The 20,002-nt window shown below is 53.6% G+C and overlaps 1 protein-coding gene across 5 annotated transcripts in view; it reads left to right on the top strand.

Annotated features, from left to right (window-relative positions):
- The window catches only part of NFATC1 (nuclear factor of activated T cells 1), a 124,682-nt gene that overhangs the window by 17,152 nt on the left and 87,528 nt on the right, over positions 1-20,002 (top strand). For all 5 annotated transcript variants that reach the window (XM_046671230.1, XM_046671233.1, XM_046671232.1 and 2 more), the window contains exon 3: positions 15,734-15,893. In XM_046671230.1, the coding sequence (XP_046527186.1) occupies positions 15,734-15,893 (160 nt within the window). The remainder of the gene's footprint in view (positions 1-15,733; positions 15,894-20,002) is intronic.

Below are 20,002 nucleotides of genomic sequence, written 5' to 3'. Positions count from 1 at the left end.
AATCCATTTGGGGACATTTAAAAAATTTAAGAACTGTTTATGCCTGCTATACTATCTTTACAATTTTTATTTAAATTTTATTTAAATGAAGAATATTTCCAAGCTAACCATCTCAAGCACACAGACTCATGAATTACAGTTTATGACCTTCTGTGTTTTCATAGGCCGTGAAGGTCACAGTCACTCGTAATGGGACTTCAGTGAACTGACAGTCATGACATCTAGGACGGTGATGTCATCAATGTGTAATCTGACTATGAGTGTGAAGAGAGCAGTAGTATGAGGGTTTTTAAAGAAGTTGTAAAAATTTAGGTAAACCCTAGGTTTGCCGGGGCTGCTGTGACAGACAGCACAGACCGGGCAGCTTAAACGACAGGAGTTTATGTCCCTCAATTCTGGGCTGGATGTCGGGGATCAAGGTGCCAAGGGTAGTTCCTCTAGGCCCCTGCCCTTGCTGTGTAGACGGCCAGCTTCTCCTTGTGTCTCTTCACAGCATCCTCCTTCTCTGCCTGTCTCTGTGTCCAAATTCCGCCCCCATGCACTCCCCCCCCAGCCCCCGCTTACGAGGTTGCCAGTCATTGGATCAAGGCCACCCAGTGACCTTGCTTTGACTTGATGACCCCTGTAAAGACCTCGACTCCAAACACGGCCACATCCTGAGATCCTGGGGTTAGGACTCCATCCCACGAATTTGGGAGGACCACCTGTCTTGGCATCCCTGTGGCAATGGTCAGGTGCCTCTAACAATGGCCCGTTGCCTCTTCCTTCACGGCCTGCTCAGTGATGGAGAGTCCTCGGGAACTCGGGGTTCCTGGCCAGTCTCCGTCTGCAGGGACCAGGCCTGCGTTTGGTTCGGTGATGGGAAAGCACAGTTGCTGCCTTTGTCTTTGCTCGGGAGTTTCAGCGATAATTATGTGGCCGCGTGACTGCTCTCCTTATCTCTTGGCCACTGAGCCCCCGCGTGGGTGATGCTCCTGACATTCCTGTGAGTTAACGCAAACAAACAGAACACGTGAAGGCCACCAGACTACCCTCAGAGGGGCTGAAGTTCACCTTTTCCCGCTGTTTTGGTTCCACATCAAAATATGTTTCCTGGTCCTTGCAATATGTTTCCATGTGATCCCGTCAGCTGGTGCTCGGGGGCAGCTGGAGGCCACGGTAGAAATGAGAGGTCAGGTTGTCCCCGCGGGGAGGGCCACCAGACTTCCTTCCCTGGACACCTCAGCTCGGCGGAGAGAGTGCAGGCGAGTCAGCGGGCCTCAGCGGCATGTCGGAAATGCCGAGTTTTTAATGATCTCCGAAGTTTGAGGTAGAGAATTTATCACAACACACCTATCTTCCCCTTCCTGGGGTGCAGGCCCTCGGCAGTTTTAGTCTCGTCCTCCTAGCGAAAGGGACTTTTCATGACAAGTGTGCTGTGCTAGCCTTTCCTAAGGAATCTGGGTGTGTGGGTCATTTCCCTTCTGGGATCTTTTTGTCTGGACGGCATTCACGGCACACCCCTCCTTGTGGAGCCTTCTGATAGGCCCGCAGGGCTCAAAAGATGATGCTAAATTCTTGCTGCAATTGAAGAAATTATGTTTGTGAAACTAGCAACAGTATTTGACAGAATCTCTTTGTTTTTAGAGTTTAGACCTATTTTCAAGTTTAACGGACTGATGCTTCTGTTCTTAAACCTTAGGAGATGCACAGAAATTACAGCTGACTTGCTAGAACCCCCATAAAAAGTCAGAACTTTAAACGCTCTGTCCCAGAGTCCAAGTCAGGCCGTGAGCCTCCTCAGAAAGGAAAGGGTTTCTCCTCCCACCTCATTCTTTCTCCGATGCTGCTGCTGATGGTAACACAAACAGCGTCTATGGACCAGCTGGATCGCGCTGCTGAGGCTGTTCATCGGAGTCGGGTAGGGGTGGAGACGCGCTGTGTGTGCAGAGGCCAGGGGCGGCGAGGCACTGGAAGGTGCTCACTTAGATTTTGTTAGTTCTGGATGGGAGTTTCCTTATGAACTGAGAGGAGCTACAGTTTGCATGGTTGTTGACTGCTTCCATCGCTCCACCTCGTGCACCGGAGGGTCTGTCTCCGGCGGTGTGTGTGTGCATTGTTGGCGCCTGGGGCTCGTCTCTGAGCAGGAACGCCTTTTTTCTTCTAGAAAAGGCTCATGGAGAGTTTTATCTTCTGAGGTTTTGAGTCTTTAGCTGAATGCAGCCAGCGTAATCCCTGAATTTGCCTCTACAGAGGCAGAGTTACAAGAGGAATGCAGACTTAAAAAGAAACTAGTTTTGGAGAGGCAGAAGCATTTTAATGTGAGTATGCTCGTAACGTCAACAGGACGCTTGTCCAGCCAAATTCCTTTACATGAAACTTTGCTTTTTTGATTTGAGTACCTAAAAAGAAGTAGATTTTTCTAAGGGGCTTAAGCTTAAGCTTAATGAACGATTTTTACTTGGAGCCTCCTCGGTTCAGATGACCTGAGGCAGCCACATGTCCAAATCGGTTTATTTCCGACATCACTTCTTTTAGGTTTCTGGCTGCAATATTGATGATTTTAGCAATATCGGTAACTTTTATACTATGCCTAAGTGTTAGTTTCTAAAAGTCTGATGACACTGCTGTGATCCTGATTTGTAAGTTATCTGAATATTTTAGAGTTTATGCTGATTTGGAATGAGGTGAGATAGACCTGCAGGCTGGTAAGAAATCCGGCAGCGTCATTGCACGAGGGCTTTGCTGCTCCGCCAAGGAGCCCTGGCCCCGGCCCGTCTGTGCTCAGGTGGTTTCTGCCAGGCCAGCCCACTCAGGGTATCAGGCCTGGCGCCTCTGGGTTATTTTTCTTTTTTTGACCAGAAGGAGCACATCATCTGAAAATCACAAAAGGAGTCTCGCTGATAGTGAGCTTTAAAAAAGCAGACAGTTAGAGGCTGGCCTGGTGGCACAGTGGTTAAGTTCCTGCCCTCCGCTTCGGCAGCCTGGGGTTCACTGATTTGGATTCCAGGTGCAGACCTATGCACCACTCATCAAGCCATGCTGTGGCAGGCGTCCCACATATAAAGTAGAAGCAGATGGGCATGGATGTTGGCTCAGAGCTAATCTTCCTCAAAAAAAAAAAAAAAGAAAAAGACAGCCTCTGGGAGGGGCTGTGAGACCAGTTGGGTCTCTGTACAGCCCCCTGAATGCTGGCAAGACCCGGGCTCGGAGTTGGGGCCACTCATTCAGGCCTCCACTTAGTAATGGATAGAGCTTGAGCTCATGCCTGTGACTGGCTGACCCTGGAGCTGCCTGCTTGCTGGGTCCCTGAGCCCAGGAGGCCTGACAAGTCTCCCTCTTGTCAGGAGACCCATGTAGAGGCTGTAGGTAGCCATCAGGAGATGCTCGGAACCTGAGGAAACCATAGATGTCCCGCTACCAGGATGCTGAGCACACTTCTGGGAGGTCCTTACGAGGCCCAGAGACTAACTTTAGCCACAACCCCTTCTAGAAGTTTCCGTGGGTAAACTGAGTGGTTAAGGGGCAGGGCGTAGGGGGGCTGTGTGTTGTCCAGGACACTGAAATGATGTCCCCATTTGCTGTGCCATACCTGTTCTTCGAGGGCTGACTTGGAACAGCTTTTCAGAGACCCAACATCTTCACTCCTTGTGTAGTTTCTTCGTGGTTTTACAGTCCACAGCTGACACTTGGAGAAGGTGCTTTGGCTTAAGATTAGCCTGACGGTTTCAACTGAGATTTGTGAATCGTGGCCGAAGGAGAGGCTGTGGGGGTGGAAACTTTCTGATCCACCTTACCGTGCTTTCCCAAGGTGCGTGTGGAGGATGTGGCCCTTATTTCTCTTCTTTATGTGATTCTGTGAATGTCTATTATTAGCTCCGTAAAGGAGAAAGAGGAACTCAAGCACTTCTGTGTTCCTGGAGAGGATAAAATAATTTGAATCTTTGTGGCTTTACACTCCAGTTTTTAAGTCGAGCTATTGAGATCTGAAGTGTGGCTCCTTTCACAGAATAATCCAAATGCCAGAAGAGTTACTGCCGTGAAACTGATTGGCACCGGGCCTGGTCCTGCCCACGTCCATCCCGTGTGCCTGTAGGGTGTGGAGTGGAGGCTGTGTCCAGGAGCTTCACATCCCAGGCGCCGGGATCCTTCACACAGCTCCAGTCTTCCCCAGCTCAGAGCCCTGGCCACAGGAAGTGTCCAGTGACGACATGCACCAGTGACCACAGACAAAACAGGACTGATTTCTGCTCAGACCCTTTCCTCTGAGGAGAGTGTGGGGTGTGCTCGTCAACTTGTCAAGCATCGCGTGTGCACCTGCAGCTGGGTTAGCGGGGAACAAGATAACAGTCCTGCCGGGGAGATTAAAATTTAATCGGGAGGCAGCTATTGTCCACATTTAAAACTAGACCTTCCATGCAAATTAGCAGGACTTATTTGCTAATTGTTTCTTGGGTTCTTGAGCAAAAATGTATTTATGTATCATGACGGGGTTTGCTTTTTTATAAATCCTTCTAAAATATCTTCTGGAAGCTGGAGTTTGACACAGCATAAGTAGGTTTTCGATAAAGTAGGTGGCTCGAAAGTCGATCTTCCCTCTGAGATTTCCCGTTCGATACAGGTTGATCTGCGTTCTGAATGCCCACCACACTTGGACCGTGGAACAGGCCCATTTCTGCAGTGAGGACACTGCGCAGAGAAAGGAAAAGGACCTGTCCTACGTGCTGGCCGACGTTCGGCTTAGCGCCACGAGGACTCGGGTGTCCGGGTGCCTCTAAATGCCTGAGCCGCCTGCACATTTGGTTCGACTCTGCAGGCGCTGCCCCCCCACCCCCACCCCCCCAGCCCTGGGTCTGGGCAGCAGGTTCTGGCTTTGTTGAGAGGGACCACTTCTCATTTGGAGCATGGAGTCGCGCACCCCCGGGGTTCAGAAGCAGTGGATCATGCACAGCGTTTCAGGTGTTCTCAGCGTGTGGTGGCAATCGTGCGTCTTCACCCCGCTGACCCCGTGGTTTTCAAGGCCTGTGAGGTGGACGGTCCAGTTCTTTCCCTGGTGCACAGGCTACTTAGGTTTAAGTGGGCTGTTTCTAGGGTTTGCTCATTCATCGCAGGCACCAGGATGACACATAGTGTGGTCGTGCCTTGGAAGGTCCTGGAGCTACGTTGACATGCCTGATTTTCTCCTGAGATTCTCCTTCCACAGGAGAATGTGGCCATCTTTGGGGCGGCCACACTGCAGGATGCCCCTTGTTTGCCTGAGCCCAGGGCTCTGCAGGGCTGTGAGGGATGAGCATGGGGGCCTGGCATGGGGCCAGTGAGTCCATTGCTGCGGCAGCTGAGGCTCATTTTACAGATGGGGAAACTGAGCATGGCATGGTCACCGGTGAGGTTGCTTGAGGACTTTGGGCTCCGAGGCCAGGAGGACGAGGGCTCAAGTCATGGCCCCCTCATTCCAACGATGACCTTGAGCTCCTCACTTGCAAGGTGGGCTCTCAGTTCACACCGCTCTCAGAGGGGCGCACTGAAGGTGCTAGAAGCACATGGCATGTAATGCTCGCCCTGGAGATGGGACGGTCAGGGACCAGAGAGTGGGGAGGTGAGGCAGTGCTGTCTTGTTTTAAGTCGGACACAGAAGAGAAGTGGGGTGAGTGGCAGCTCTGGCAGAGGTGTGCAGAGTGAGGAGGGGCACTGTGGTCATGCAATGGCAGGGTCCAGAGGCCACAGCGATGAGATGGCAGTGGGGCCATACCTGCCGGGCACAGGCTGTCCGCTGGCCCTGAGGGTGAGGGCTGTGCTGCAGACACCACATATGGGAGCCTGAGTGCTCTCTGCTTTAGCAACGTCTGAAACACTTGCTGGGGTTCTGAGTTTCTCTTGTCCTCAGGGAACAGTACATCACTGTCTGGATACGTCCCTGTGGATGATATGAGAGCAGCTGTGGTTATTATGCCCTGAACCACTGAAGTTTGCTTTAAACTTAGAATTTGAAAAAAAAAAGGTTACCATCTAATGAGTATCTGGGTTTTTCTACGGGCCCCGTATTTCAAACTAAATAGTTTAGCATTGAACTTGGGAGTCACCTAGTGACTGTCCTAGCTTCAGTCTGGGGTAACAATCGAGTCGGAGGGTCAGTGTTGTGGCTTGTTTGTGCCCTGTCCTGCATTCGCTTGGCGATTCTGAATTTCTTGGTTTTGATGAGCAATCAGGGGCAGGTCATCTGAGCACTCTCATCCTAAAACCTCATCTGTGTAAAGACTCATGAGCAGCAGTCTCTGGTTCTAGACTAGAATAACACTCACAGTGTGCTGGAATCTGCCCTGTAACGCGAGGGTCAGTGGGACAGCAGAGGGACCGTCCAGAGCTCATTTCCCACGGGGGTCATCAGCCAGTAAACAGATTCCTCCATCCTGCCATCCTTGCCTTCCTTCCTCCGTCCCTCTATCCCTCCATCCTTGCCTTCCTTCCTCCCGCCCTCCTTCCCTCCCTCCATCCCGCCACACTTGCCTCTCTCCGTCCCTCCCTCCCTCTGACAGGCGTGGGTGCCTCCCCTGTGCCCCTGTCATTCTCCTCCCTGAGAGTGAAGGCCAAGAGAACTCAGCAGCCGCCCTCTCTGAAAGTCCTCGTCCCTGGGAACAGAGGAACTCAGTGCAAATGCAGAGTCATCTGTCTCAGGTCAGGAGGAGGAGGCCCCCAGTGTGGGCCGTTCCCCCAAGTGGTTTCTCTCCCAACTGAGCCCAGGTTTCTAGACAGGAGCCCTTTCTGCCTCACCGAGCCACCCTCCACGTTGAATCTAGGGACTGTCTGGAAGAAATAGACATATCTTCCCCCATCTGTGCAGTTAGGAAAGGTCTTCTTGAGGAGGACAGCTCGCTTTTCTGGAGGGCAGAGGACCGACGGTGGGTTCCGTAAGAAGCAGAGATGTGGGCATGCAGTGAGGGAGACCCCAGGGGGCTGTCCCTCTGGGCAGAAGGACTGGGCGCGGTCTGTGGGGTCCTGGGGCCTGGCCTGGCTCACACTCACCTCTTCCACCTGCGGGAGGAGCAGGGCAGCAAGAATGGGGGATGCACATCGAGGACGGCTGAGCCTGAGTCCCAGCACAGGGCAGGGTCCATGGAGCTTATGTGGAGTTGTGGCGTGTTTTTGTGGGGTCCAAGGCCTCTGCCCCGACACCCGTCCCTTCCAGACTCTTACCAGAAATAAAAGGCCAACCCCGAAGGGTTTTTCCAAAGGCCGATGGGATCGTGGATTCTAACCGGCTCCTCCCTGAGGGGTATTCTGTGGGAAGGTAGGAGGGTGGCCCCATGGCAGGCCTGGCAGGAGAGGGTACTGGAGACTGAAGGGCCGTGGATTATGGCAGTGATGACATGCGGGGGGACCGGGGGAGGGGGGATGCTCGCTCACACATCCTTCAAACCACTGGGGGCTTTTTAGTGAAGAAATCCGCTTTTGTCCAGGGAGGGCCCACCTGTCCTCCCCCGACAGGGCCCTGGCCGTCCTCCAAGAGGTCGACCTCTCATGTGGGAAGGACTTTCTCAGCCTGGAGTTTGTGGCGCAGGTCAGAGGGGCCAGTTCACCTTGGGTGGACCTCTGACGGGAGAGTTGTGTGGTCCTGGACGCAGCCTCTGCCCACGGGAGCCTTTGGGGGCTCAGACCCCGCTTAAGTGACAAGAACTGAGCTGATAACCATTTTTACAATCAGAGGGAAAAAACCAAACAACTCACAATTAGGAGGCCTCTAGCTGCCGACTCAGAAAATATTTCCTTAAGACTTTGCTGAGACTCCCTACTAGGGTATACCGCTATGTACTGGGGCTTCGGGGAGAGAAAAAGACTGCGATGACGTCGTTTTCCTTAAACGTGCTGTGATTGTCTTTCCTCTGGGCGGATTTGGGTCCTGCCAAGCTCAGAGTCTGCAGCTGCCACTGTTTGAGAAATGCTGGAGTCACAGGGAGCCTCTGGTTTTCTTCTAAGCGATACATCCACATGGGCTTCAGTTCTTGGAGAATTCAGAGTTGAAAGGATTTTACCCAAACTGTTTAAACAGAAGAACGGCCTCTTCTGGGTTTCCGCCACAGAAGGAGAACTTCGTACCCGACGGAGTTGTCCTGAGGTCCTTGTAGTTAGCTGACTGGGTGGCGGTGACTTACACTGAAAATGGGAGGGGGAAGCGGCCTTTTTAAGGAGGAGGGTTTCAGACCCACGGGTCAGACCAGCTCACCGAGAGGAGCCCGCGTTCAGAACAGTCAGCTCACGAGGGGTGAGGGCAGAGAGCGAAACTTGGAAAAGCTTATTATTTTGCAAGTTAAACAAATAACATCCACCACTGTAGAATATTTTTAAATGTAGATGAACAGAAAGAGAAATGAGTCACCGATAGTCCTCGGACGGGAATGCGCAGTGACCGCGTTCGCGTCGGCCTTCCAAGATTACTCGTGGAAATGTCCTTTGTCTCTCATTGCGTCACAGAAAACTTGAAGCGCATGCAGAGTTAGAGAGACTGGTCTGGGGGTCCCCGTCCCCCCTGACTTCAGTGATTACAGCCTCGTGGCCGCCATGCCCCACCCCCCAACCCCAGTTCTGCAGCTCATCCAAGACATCACGTGATCTTATCCAAGAATATTCCGTGTGTCTTTCAAAGACAGGGACTCGGTTTAGGAAAGGATTTCGATACCATTAGATTCCACGTTAGACACTAGTAGGTAATTTAAAATAATCGCTTGATTTCACCAAGCTGGTTTCCGGGTTTCCCTGATCTGTATTTTCCCCACAGTTGCGGGATTCAGGCTCCGATCCTCTCTATCGGTTGGAGAATCTCTGGTCTGCAGGTTTTGCTCTTGTCGATTTTTCTCTGAAAGTCAGTTCTAGAGGGACCTGACCATCCCCCCCGTTCAGGATTCGCTGGTGCCTCCGCAGTGTCACTGGCGGGCTCCTCCGACCCCGGTATTCTCTGTTTTTCCCTCAAATTGGTGCTGAATCCAGGGGCTTGCTGGGTTCTTTGTGTTTTGGCCAAGCAGTGAGTGCACAGCCCTCGGGAGGCACATGTCCAGTGTCTCTCTTGTGCTATTAGTGGTCGTTGATGACATGGTTTACCCGTGATTTTCAGTTTTAAGGCAAGAGACTTGGGTCTCAAGGTCTGGCCTGAGCCCTGCTGGCCCCGTTAGTCATGGGCTCCTGGAGGGGGTGGGGGTCGCTGCCTTCCCGGGAGACGGAGATGAGATAGGAAGGCTTCAGTGAAGCCTTAGCACTATTAGCGGTTAATTATCCCCAAGATAACCTTGGTTTTGAATTGGGGTAAATAATCTCTGGCGTCAGCGTTTCTTCCTGTGTCAGCCAAAAGAATCGCGGTGAACATGCTAGTGTTGAGCTTCACCCGCAGAGACTGTCCTGTCGACAGGTTCGTGAGTGCCTGCTACGAGGTCAGCTTTGGGTTTGAGGGGAGAAGGGCATAGGTATTTCATGGAACAAATTAAGTTGTAACTTAACAAACACCCTCACAGTGGTAGTTCTGAACCTCTTTCCTGAAATGAAGCCGTTTATGAAATCTCTAGTTTTAGGACTAGGCTCTTCCTCGACTGGACCCGTAGATGCATTGGTAAAGTTCATGACAGGTGGTCAGCAGTGGCCTGATGGAAAAGAAGCGCTACCCTATGGTCATCCGGACAGCCGACTTCTCAGATGCTCCAGATGGAGTGACCGGTGGCCAGGCAGCTGGGCCAGAGAGTGAGGACCTTGGTAGTAGATGCGGACTCAGGAAAATCTTGAGTTGTTCTCTGATTTTTGATCGCAGTGTGTAGGTGGTCGGTGCTATGAACTAAGCATCTAAAACAATCCTTCACACTTTCCCCACATGAAGGAGCACAGAGGTTTGATAAAACTGACAGGCCTTTCTCATGGGAAACGGACGGTCACAGCAGCTCTGAGAGAGGCGTGATTCAGACTGGGAGTGCAGGGCATCTTTTTCCACACGGGGGGGGGGGGGGGGGGGGGTGCCTCGCCCACGCACCAAGGAGATTATGACTCGCCTCCCTCGTGTATCACACGAGGTGTCCCCACCGTCCGTCCCCCAGCATGAGGACAGTGTTGGCTAAGTCACCAGCAAACACCAGAGCCGGAGCCTGGCTGCTCCCTGCCCTGTGGACCATCAGAACTCCCCGCGGCCTGGGGAGGCTGGGGGACTTGGTGCCACCCTTCACATGGTGCCCACCTTGCCTGCTGGGGGAGTGTCTCCTCTGCATCAGGTGGTGGCAGTGACAGCAATCGTCACGTGTTGGAAATAGCCGGCCCTGAGCATCGCCCGGCACAGCACTGCTCCACGATGGGAGACACGGGGCCCCATGGGACCAGAGCTCACTGCCTCCTCTGGTGGTGATGATAGCAGGCATAGGCAACGTGATTTGGATTCCTATGTTCCAGGCACAATCACAAGCATTTTAGAAAAGACTGTTCGTTTGCAAGAATTCTAGATTCACGGCAAATTGCAGAGAGCTGTGTGTCCCCTCAGCTGGCGTCCCCGACACCGACAGATTCCATAATAGCCACTGTCGACACCAGGACCCTGACATGGCCAGAGCGTGTGCCTCTGGGGAGAATTAGGTGTGCAGGGTGGGTTGTGTTCCCAGCTCTTTGCTTAGCACCTTATTAATCTTCCAAACAGCAAGCGAGATGGGATTATCATCATCCCCATTTTACAAGCGGGAAAACCTCGCAAGAATTCAGGAAAAATATGTAATTTGCTGGAAGCCACCCAGGCTCTTGTCTGGAACAGGCTGCCTCTGGAGCAGCAGTGCGGAGGGTTCTGTGGGACCTTTACCTGCCACGGCTGCAGACTTCCCAGAGTCCAGCTGCCCCCAGCCAGCAGGCCCCATCCTCACATGTGGACGCGTTGCCTTTGGGGAAGGAACGTGTTCTGGGCTCTTCAAATTAAAGCAGTTTCAGCCGTCTCCATCAAGACGGCTGATGTCCCTGTTCTCCGTATAGATTACCCCTGTTTGTTTTATGAATTTGTCCTTCATGTGAGGCTTACAAGACCCACGTCCAGTCTATGATCATTACATTTCACTTTACAAATGACTGTCCAGAACAGGCCCGGGGAATAGTGAACACTGTCTGCCATAGTTGACGATTAATAAGGACGGCGGTGTCACTCGGAGAGGCCTTTGCAGACCCTGAGGGAGCAGGCTCTCTGTTGGGATGGGGGTGGGGCCTGGGGTTCCACGTTGTCTTTAGTAAAATGTGTGTAAGGGCTCAGGGGACACTCAGAGGTCCGGAGATTTTCAGAAATGCCCCTCCTGGCGGTTTAGAAGTGTTTCTGTACGTTTGTGACGACTGTGCAATGAGTGTTTCCCACTTGTGTGTTTGGTGTTTCGTGGAGATGCAGCCTTGGAGACCCCCATGTGTGTGGTACGGTCTAGGATGGAAGCACACCGGGCCGTGCTGGCGAGGTCACTCGGTGGTGTGGCCTGTCGGGAGGCGCCTGGAGATGTGTGTCAGGAGCCTCAAATGTTCATGCTCTTCGACAGAGGCTGTGAGTCTGTGTAAGGAAACGACCAGAAGGCAGCCAGGATCTCATCCTGGACGATCGCATCTCTGTTGTTTATAACAGCAATGACTGGGAACAACCCAGAAGTCCAACAACAGATGACCGATCAATTATTTATGTGACAAAATGTGATGTTGTGACCAAACCACTTTTGAAAAATATGCTAAAATGCTCAAAACATGATCTTTAAATTATGTATGAAATTATATATTTTATTTTATTAAGGTATATGCCTTTTAATGTAAAAATACATACAGATGTACAGCCAGTCGTGGATGTAATTTCTCTGGATGAATCGGACGTGTATGGTTGTGTGTGTAGGCGACTTCACACGGCTTCTGTTTGTACAAATCAAGTGGATCTTCAATACGAATTTAACCACCTGTTTTCTTGGTCGCCTTGAAGGTGACTTTTAGAAAAATTGGATTAAGTACAAGCTGAGTTTGAGGTTCTCAGTAGTCTTTACCTTCAGCAGATGCAGCCCAGGCGCTGAGGGAGCCCTGGGAGCCCTGTGAAGCGCTGCTCCTCTGCGGGCTCTCGGTGACCCAGGGGCCCGGCGGGGGCGGGGACAGCGGTGGGGGCAGGAGTCAGCCGTGTTGTGGCAGCAGCAGCCCAAGTCCTCGCACATTTCTCCCGTCTTAGGTCTTTCCTCTGAATCAGAGACACATTTGCATTTTTGTGGCACTGCCAAATTCATGCTGAAAATTTCCAACCAAAAACAATAATTTTAATTGTCTATATTACAATATTTTGTGAACCATTCTGACTTTAAACTGTGCGCACACTGTGTTGCTAACTCTGTCAGTGAGTCAAGAGCAAATTATTTCCACAGATTTTTTTTCTTCTATGATATTCAAGTGCACAGTGGCTTAGGAAATACGTCTGCCCGTCACCAAACCACAGGGAATCGAGGTTTTTGTGCTTCCCTGCTCCGTCCCTTCCTTCTCTCTCGCTTGCTTTCTCTTTTAATTTCCTGGGAGTCAGGTGAACCTATCTTTTTATTATTTGTATTTGTTTCCCTTTCTGTTTACAGCAAAAGATAGTCTTCTACTTAGATCAACAGTGTGTATGATAACTCAAAATAAAATAGAACATGGAGTATCCTGCAAGGAGACGTTAACCACGTAGGGCGGTGGTGGCAGTGTCCTCGGTGTTCGTCAGCACGTGACACACTCAGCCTACAAGCAGGGGAAGTGATCTCTGGGAAAGAATCATCACCTGTAGGGAACCTGACCCGGCCCCACCTTCGCCGCTTTCCCAGAACCCAGGCAGGCAGGGCCGTCCTCCCTCCTGCTCCGAGCTCTGTGCCTGCCGACTTCTCCCTCCTCCTGGCAGTGGTGCTGGGACCGAGTGAGTGAGGCTGGGGACCTTGTCTAGGAAATGCCTCTGACGGCCACAGCCCGTGCAGCTGCTAGATGCATCAGGGAGCTTCCTCCATCAGGAAGGCTCTCTTCCTTGCTATTTAATGTCGTTCAGAAGCATCTCCGGCATTTGGTGGCGCTGGCCCCTTTGCTCAGCCCCCTGACGTGGGCATTTCTCTTGTTCAGGGCAGACACAGATTCTCAGTGCACACGTCTTTACCCCACTCTTGTTGGTCAGATTATCGGCCCACATTTCTGGAGAGATTACTGAGGTGGTGCTCAGGGAGAAACGCCGGGGCTTGACCCTGCACCTCCAGGTTTACCTCGGCACCTTGTCGAAATCGAATCAAAATGTGAACAGCAGGCAGGAGCTCGGAGGGTGGGCTGTGGGCTCCATCTTCTTTCATGCTCCTGTCTGCTGAAGAAATGTGAGTTTTAGGTTGGCAGTTGAATAGAGGACCTTTACGTGAAGAGTGGCTCCTGAAATCCCACAGATAGACCCTCGGAGGGCGGGTCCCACGGTCGGGAACCCCCCACGCAGGACTGTGGTTTACAGCAGAACAGAGTGGACGTGGGGGCTGAGAGGAAACCGTCGCAAAAGGCTTCTTCCCTCCACGGAAGGTGTCCTGTGTCCTGAGAGAGGTCCGGTCTTCCCGGCCTGCCGGCGCCTGACTGTTGGATGCTCCAGGCCGACATCCATCATATTTGCTGTGGGTTCCAGTTAGGCCTTTCAGTGGGCGCATCTACACAGGGACAGAAGAGGCGGCCTCTTCTTAGGGTGCGTGCCTTTGATTCACCGGGCCAAGGATGAGGAGCTGTGTGCTTGGGCTGGGGGCCGGTCAGCTGGCCCAGTGGAGGGAGACACACCCACCCGGGGCTGTTGGCGCTGGTGGCATGCCTGCGGCCTGGTGCTGACTTTAAGCAGGGCCTGTGGTGTATCCAGCCTCCCTGTGCCCCATGCAAATGCATGTGAGCCCCACCCAGGCTCTCAGTACCCGCGTGTGCTGCTCGAGGGGACCCGCTCTGCAGACCCCGGAACACAGAGCAGGGGAGATGCCCGCAGAGCTGCTTCAGCGGCCAGCTCACCAGTGCATCGTGCCCTGACACCATTTCTGAGATTGCTTTAAAGTCATGAGTGTCCTCAAGCGTACTGGCCTTTCAAGGAATATTTTAGACATTTTGTATTTTTAGAAATTACATACTTGATTCCAATTTACGCTGGTTCCTGGGCTTTTTCTTTTTTAAAAAATAAAGCTTTTATCTGTTGTTTTTGCTCTTTGAAAGCCGCCATTGGTGCAGGTCTGTGCTGAGCTGCAGCAGCCTGGGCACGCTTCGAGGAGCAGCAGGCTGAGTCCCAAGGCTGAGACACCGTGAGCTCCCTGTGTCTATGTGTCTAGGCCTCTGCTTTAAACAAAGCCTGCCTTTCTTGGACGCCTGTCCCAAAGAAGCCGCCGGGACTTGCAGCATCTCTGCTGCTTGCACAGAGACTGAGATGGCCATGGCGAGGCGGTGGGGTGTGCCTTCACGGCGGGGCCAGACTGTGACTGACCTGGAAGTGAAGGTGTCTTTAGGGCCATGTGTGGCAGGAGCCAGCTGGGCCATCTCCATCCGCCTCGTGCCGCAGGTGGCCTGTGCTCGGCACACAGCACGGCTGTTAGGGAGGGTCGGCTCCCAAGCAGGGGTCTGGGCCTACTCTGGGGCTCTGCGCACATGGGGACACGGATGCCACTTGAGTACCAGGCCATCCTTGACGGGGTTGGACAGAGCAGTGTCCTCTCCGGTGGAATTCTGCCACATCCGAGAGGAGGGGACGGGAATGGCTGCCACGTTGGGACAAAGAGCCCCCAGGAGCGACTCTGATTGCAGAAGGCAGCCTGAGTGGACTGGACCCTGGCTCTGCGGGACATTACGCCTGGCTGTGTGGACTGCAGCTTTTTATGGTTGACCTTTCTCTCTTTAAAGGGCAAGATCCTGAGCATGTTCTGTAGGGAGAGCGGGACCTTTGGAGGCACAAAGATCTGGTTTCAAGTGGCAAATCGTCTCCCTGTGCGAAGCCTGTTTCTGCCCCTGTACAAGGGGGCTGTCGGCACCCGCCTCCACTGCCACGAGGGGAACACAGGGGTCCCCTGGGCTCTGAGGACAGGGCCTGGCGCACGCCACACTCTCCTTTCCCCTCGCCAGCACCCAGAAAACAAACAGCTCGCAAAACGGGCCTTGCGTGGCAGCACAGCCATCTCTCTGTTCTTGTGGGTCTCCGACTCGCGGGCCCTGTGCTCTGGGTGGGCAGCCTCTCTCGTTCATCTCGCATGAGTCACAGAATTCAGGGGGCTGGGGTGGGGTCGCTGCAAACCGCATCTTCCAAACCTGCCGTTTTATGAGGCTGCCGGCCGCAGCCCAGACAGTTAAGCTCTGCCTCACAGCTAGTTAGCGGGACGGGGAGATTGGAACCAGGCTTCCCGGGGCTCAGACCGGGGCTGGCACCTCTGTGGTTTTAAAAAGATCTTCAATTAGTTCTGGAACCTGTCTTCCTAGGGAGGTTAAGTAATTCGTGCAGGCCTGTCCTGAAGGAAGGAAACTATTTTAAGGTCATGTGTTGAAAATGTTTCCATCTTATTCGAGAACCTCATGGTGAGGACCTGACGAGGCTCTGGCCGTACGTCAGAATCAAGTGACCTCCAGCTTTACAAAGACTGATAAATCATTTTCGTAGGGACATCATCCTTGTTGATGGGAATTTAAACGTCCGACGGTGGAGGCGACCTGCCCGTCGCAGCCCCCAGAGTTGCGGCCTAGCGCTGCAGCCGAGCGGGGACATCCGGGCGGGTAGTTAATGCTCTGCTGTGTTCCCTTGCAGCCCGTCTCTGCCTGCCCTCGACTGGCAGCTGCCGTCGCACTCAGGACCCTACGAGCTGAGGATCGAAGTGCAGCCCAAGTCCCACCACAGAGCTCACTACGAGACGGAGGGGAGCCGGGGCGCCGTGAAAGCGTCGGCGGGAGGACACCCCAGCGTTCAGGTACGGGGTCGCCGCCCCACGCGTGCTCCTGTGCGGAAGCAGGAGTCGCTGCCGGTTTGGTCCCAAGGCCGCTTGGCGGCAACAGCTAACGGTGGTTTTCTTTTTCTCTCCTTAAAAAAAGTTGTCATCTCCCAGCCAGTTCAGGTAAATATTTTGTACGTGTAGTTCAGCCCCGGTTTTCCCCTCGATGTGTGTAACGGCCAGAATGAGAGCTCGGTGCCTCTTCCTTCTGCTGCTGGCACATCAGCCATAATCGTTGACCTAAGACTTTGTGTAACGATGCAGACTGCTCTCCGTGAAACCGCCTCTCGGGGCAGGCGCCGCCTGGAAGACTGGCCGCGGGGTGGGCAGCGTGGGCCTGGCCTTGGTCGGGAGGGCTGGGCCAGGGATGAGGCCGGAGGGTCTTTATTCAGTGAGGACGCTCAAGGGCGTAGCTCGTGGCTTGGAATCCGCGGTTGCTGTGTCTCGATGGACACTGCCTTCCGTCCCGTGTCCTCCTGAGCAGTCGTATTGGACTCAGGAAAGATGGCAGAGAGGGAAGGAGAAGTCAGGGACAGACATCTTGGTCAAGAGGACGCCTGGGCCGCCTCGAGGACCCACCTCACTTCTGGAGGATGGCCAGTGGGCAGTGTGGGCTGGGGGCTGCCTCTGTGCCTCTTAGTCGGCTTGGCCCTGGGTGTTTGGTTTCAAGGTGTCCTGGAATAGGAAAATTCAAATATGTATATATATATATAAAACCTTGAAATAGAAATGTTTTATTTTTGAGGACCCTTTCTATAACAAATCTGTAGAAAGAAGGTTTGTCAGAACTGAGGTGCGAAGCTCCTGTCTCCCGAGTCACGTTCTTACTCTCCAGAAGCTTCAGTTTGCAGGAAGCTTCAGCTGTGAAATTGGAGGTAAACTTTGCCGCCAACAGGGGTTCCCAGGTCCCTCATCCGGTTGCGTTGCGTTGCGTCGTGTCCGCCCGTTCCCGCCACGGATGTTGGCCAAGCGTGCTCCACCTGTGAGGTGCTGCCCGCTGGCCTGCAGCCACAAGTGGACACAGGCCTCTTCCCTCCACGCTCCCTCTCTGGGGAGAGACAGACGATGAGCACGAAGTTGTCCAGTTTAGAGATCCGGGCTGCGTGAGGAGTCGAAGCCAAGGGGTGTGCTCGTGATGACCCTACGCTTCAGATCTGGGCTGGGGATGGTGCTCCTAAGGGAGGCACTCCAGCCCCCAGTCACGTGGTTCAGCCTGGGCCCCGGGCAGAGCCAAATGGAGGCCCATGCCCACCTCTGCTGCTTCCTTTGCCCAGAGTTGCCCCCCGTGCCCAGCTCACAGATCTGGGTAAAGAGGAACAGAGTCCCGCTGCTCAGCCACAGCTGCTCCTCACCCACCGCACCCTCTGCTTCTCGTCCAGACGTCTCTCTGCCCTGCGTACATTGGCCCTTTAACTGTTTGCTGCCTGGGCTGCTGTGCCAACTGTCCATTGGCTGAGAGCCTTCAGATGGGCAACCTTTGGCGGCTCTGCATCGGTGTGCCCCCCGAGAGCGCACCGTGAAGCGCTAAGCTCTCCGCTGCGGATTTAAGGTTTGCCAGAAGCAAACTCCCTTTGCACGGCTGCTGTCTTTGGTCTGGGTGTGTCAGTGTCTGCTTTTAAGGACGTCATTCTTTCCCGTCTAAAGCTCTGGACCCTCTAGGGCTGTGGTTCTCCAAGTGTGGCCCCCTGACCTGCAGCACCAGCCCCCGCTGGGGACACGTGAGGAATGCAGGTCCTCTGGCCGCCCAGATGCCGAGGGTCTGGAGCTTGGTGGCGGCCTGTGGTCTGGTCCCCAGGCGAGGACCCGCTGTGAGGTGTCAGCCCTGGCGGGGTCCAGGCGGTTGGGGGCTGGGTGCTCTGGGGCAGGCTGGCTGCAGCCGGGCAGTGTGGGAAGCCTTCCTGGCCCAGTTCAGAGTGGAGCTCGGGTTCTGTCAGCGGTGGCTCAGTGCCATTTCCCTGCCTCATGACGCTCTGGGGAAACACAGTTTGCTTGGTGTTAGAGTCACAGCGTTGGTCACCTGGCGGCCAGGGAGGCACCTCGTAACCACAGCAGGGACAGGTAGCATCTGCTGCCTCAACTTATCCCCTTCTCCACCCAGGAAGTAAACGTGAGCTCCCAGGTGGCCGTCTCGTGGGCGGCAGCATTCCATTTCGTCATGTGTGTGACCCCCGTGAGCCTGAAACCCCCGCGTGGGCTCCTCTGATGTGACGATGTGACAGTCTCAGTGCAGACACTTGCTCTCTTGCCCCAGGGCTCCAGGCCACGCAGCGTTGATAAGGAATGTTTCTCCCCAGCCGGCGCCCCCACCGCAAAACTGGGTGCCCAGCCCTGTTATTTAGAGTGTGGTGCAAGCCGGGAGGGGCACTCAGCAGGGCAGCCGTGTTTTCATTTTATTCCATTTAGGTAAATAAAAAGCTAGCGAGGGAAGGAGGGCACAGAGACACATGGCTGTCTGCCAACCGACAATCAGCGACTCGGAGTCTGTGGAAGGTGCTGGGAGGCACTTCAGCCGCGCTCGGCCGGTGCGAGGGTGAGATTTGTGGCCGAGCGCCTGGTACCAATTAATACCCACTTGGTTAGCTGCTTGCAGAAGGAGACTCGTCAGCACGAGCGGCCAGTTTGACATTTTCAGTCTCCGCCTTCCCAGGGGGGGAAAGGTCAGACAATGCCTGCACTTAGCCATGCTCATAACCACCGGCTCTTAGCTCCCCTTCTTGCCTCGGTTTTCACGGAACGACAGTGCGTTGTGCTGAGTGGAAAAGACATTACAAAGGTGAGGAAACAAAGGTGTTAAAGAGGGAGAAATGAAAATAAGGCAGCAGAGGAATAATGGCCGAACGCCCCCATTTCTGGTGAATTATGTTGGAGGGGGTGCTGGTCCTGGGGAGCAGAGAGCCGAGTGCAAACCTTGAATGCCTTTGTCGGCGAATGCAGAGCCAGGCCTGTCGGTGCCGGCCCTTCCTGCTGTGGTTGAGGACATCCTCAGCACCACCCTTTCTCCGTGGAGGAGGAGAGGACGGCCCGGGCGTGCGAGCCCTCGGGTTTCGGCGTGTTTGCATCCCCGTGGGCTGGTCGCCCGCAGTGGGTGACGCGGCTCCCACGCTCGGAGTGGCCACCCCACGGCAGCCTCGAGCCCGCTGCCTGCGTGCCCCCGTGCTGGGTTTCCATCTCTACTGTCCAGGTGTCTTGGGCGTGGATGGTTCATCTGAGAGCCTAGATAGTATAGAGAGAATTGAGACATTTTGGAGGAATTAAGGATCTTGAAACAGTATTTAAAATATCTTAGAGATGTAGCTTCAAAAATTATTTCACATTAACTGATGGCAAAATGGGAGAGGCTGGTGACGGGTTTAGACAGAATGAGTGCCCCCTCTTGTAACTGAAACACAGAAAGAAAACCACACCCAACAGAAAATGTCAGGCGCTCTCTCTCAGCGTTTCTCATGTGTGAGAAATTAGTAATTTAGAGTTTTCTGATCTATCTGTGGTAAAGTGAATTCATGTCTATGCGAGTGTGAGGTAAGCAGTTAAAAAGACGGGGATTTTGGGGATTTGTTTTCTTTTTCGGTTAGTGGACCACAAATTGGATAAAAATAGAATTTGCACATAATTATAAAACAAATGAAAATAGACAACTCTCTCAGTGTCCGTGAAAGCTCGGTAACCACAGAGGCTTTTTCTGTGCTGTGAGTAGTTTTAGCACATCCTCTGACGCCAGCAGCCCGAATGCCCACCCCATCCTCCCTGTCAGAAAGGACTGCATATCAGCCGCCTCAGCCTGGCCACAGGTCACCGATATTCGGAAAACAGCCCAATCCCACCAGCTGAGCTGTGGGCAGCCGGTCCGAGTGAAGCCAGGCTTGGGCTCTGGGGCAGACCGATGCCATTCAGAACCGCCTCTCCCGTGGACAGATGAAGGGGCCCGTCCCCCGGGTGGGCCAAACCAAGGAGCTTTCGCTTGATAAAAACACGCTGTCCTTGTAATCCAGCTAGTCAGACTTTCTTCTGCATTTCTGCAAGTTTGTCTGTGAAATCAAAGCTAGCGATTGTCTGCAGAGGGGAACCCCCAGGAGTGCCCCAGAGGGAGC

Source organism: Equus quagga, chromosome 9, assembly GCF_021613505.1.
Source record: "Equus quagga isolate Etosha38 chromosome 9, UCLA_HA_Equagga_1.0, whole genome shotgun sequence".
Taxonomy (NCBI): domain Eukaryota; kingdom Metazoa; phylum Chordata; class Mammalia; order Perissodactyla; family Equidae; genus Equus; species Equus quagga.
Note: the sequence above shows the minus strand (reverse complement) of the source record. Positions and strands in the feature narration are given on the sequence as shown.